General features: G+C 36.4%; 1 protein-coding gene across 1 annotated transcript; it reads left to right on the top strand.

Annotated features, from left to right (window-relative positions):
• Positions 1–485: 485 nt before the first annotated feature.
• On the top strand, positions 486–1,415 carry LOC124100080 (olfactory receptor 4A47-like). The gene has a single exon (XM_046455399.1). The coding sequence runs from the start codon at positions 486–488 to the stop codon at positions 1,413–1,415; it is 930 nt and encodes a 309-aa protein (XP_046311355.1).
• Positions 1,416–1,669: the final 254 nt, after the last annotated feature.

The following is a 1,669-nucleotide window of genomic DNA, read 5'->3' as shown; positions in this document are numbered from 1 at the left end:
GTGGCTTTACACATGATACACTTTCTCATTGAATTTCCTTCTCATTCCCTCTTGTTATATCATTTCTTCTTTAAAATTAATTCAAGTATTGCTTCCTGTGATAAACCCTTTCACATCCAAGTCAGCTTAGAAATTCCAGTTGTGTTAATCCTTGGTATGTCATAAATAAGTGAATTTACTATTGTACATCTCTATTTGGTCTTTAAATACTGACCCCCATCACTGTGTATCAAATCAGGACTGAAAACTTTGTCTAATTCCACTTGTTAACCTAGATATCTATAGCAGGTAACTTGACACAGACAGATGATACATACATATAAACACATAACTTCACACACACTTACACACACACACACACACACATACATATGATAAGTGGGTTAATGAATAAAGATTAAGATTGTGATAGTTCTAAGTATTTTTTCCTTATTTCGTAGGTAAGCTGCTTTTAATATCAAAAGTCATCATCAATAAAAGAATACATGGAACAGAGGAATAATGTAACTTACTTTGTCCTCTTGGGCCTCACACAGAATCCAAAGGAGCAGAAAGTACTTTTTGCTATGTTCTTGCTCTTCTACATCTTGACCATGGTGGGAAATCTGCTCATCATTATGACCATAGCCTTCAGTAAGACCCTGGGCTCACCAATGTACTTCTTTCTTGCTAGCTTATCATTTATGGATGTCATTCATTCATCAGTCACTTCGCCAAAATTGATTGTGGACTTGTTCTTTGGGAAAAATACCATATCTTTTAAGTTTTGTATGACTCAGCTTTTTACAGGACACTTTTTAGGTGGATCAGAGGCCTTTCTTCTGTTGGCGATGGCTTATGACCGCTATGTGGCCATCTGTAAGCCTTTGTATTATTTGGTTATCATGAGGCCATGGGTGTGTGTTGTGCTGCTGGTAGTTTCCTGGGTTGGAGGATTTCTGCACTCAGTAATTCAACTAAGCACCATTTATGGACTTCCATTCTGTGGCCCCAATGTCATTGACCACTTTATATGTGATATGTATCCCTTATTGAAACTCATCTGTGTTGACACCTATGTCATTGGCCTCTTAGTGATGGCCAATGGAGGACTCATCTGCACAACTGTGTTTCTGCTCTTACTCGTGTCTTATGCCACTGTTTTGCACTCTCTAAAGAACTTGAGTCAAGAAGGGAGGCGGAAAGCTCTCTCCACCTGTGGCTCCCACATCACGGTGGTTGTCTTCTTCTTTTTTCCCTGTATTTTCATATACACAAGACCAGCCAAGACTTTCCCCGTTGACAAACCATTGAGTGTGTTTTATACAGTCATAACCCCCATGCTGAATCCCTTCATCTACACTCTGAGAAATTCAGAGATGACAAATGCTATGAAGAGACTCTGGGGAGGAAAATTCATATCAGATAGAAAATAAATGAGTTGCACCTGGAAACTTGTAATGTACATAGAGCAGAGTCAATAAATGTGCAATTTATATAGCATTATGCTGATTTTCTCTCGATTTCTATACTCATTTTATTCCTTATTTTGTAATCCTTCTATTTTTAGATTCTTTTATGTTGATTCTTTTTATTTTGCTTGCTAAATATTTAATGCTATATTATTTTGATTTAAATTATATAACATGAGATTTTCAGTGTAAAGTTTTATTTTTTGAAATGTAAAAAT

This window comes from Marmota monax, unplaced genomic scaffold (assembly GCF_021218885.2).
Source record: "Marmota monax isolate L192 unplaced genomic scaffold, Marmota_monax_Labrador192_F-V1.1 WCK01_AAM20220418_F8-fsc00047, whole genome shotgun sequence".
NCBI classification, from domain to species: Eukaryota; Metazoa; Chordata; class Mammalia; order Rodentia; family Sciuridae; genus Marmota; species Marmota monax.
This window is presented reverse-complemented; position numbering and strand designations above follow the sequence as displayed.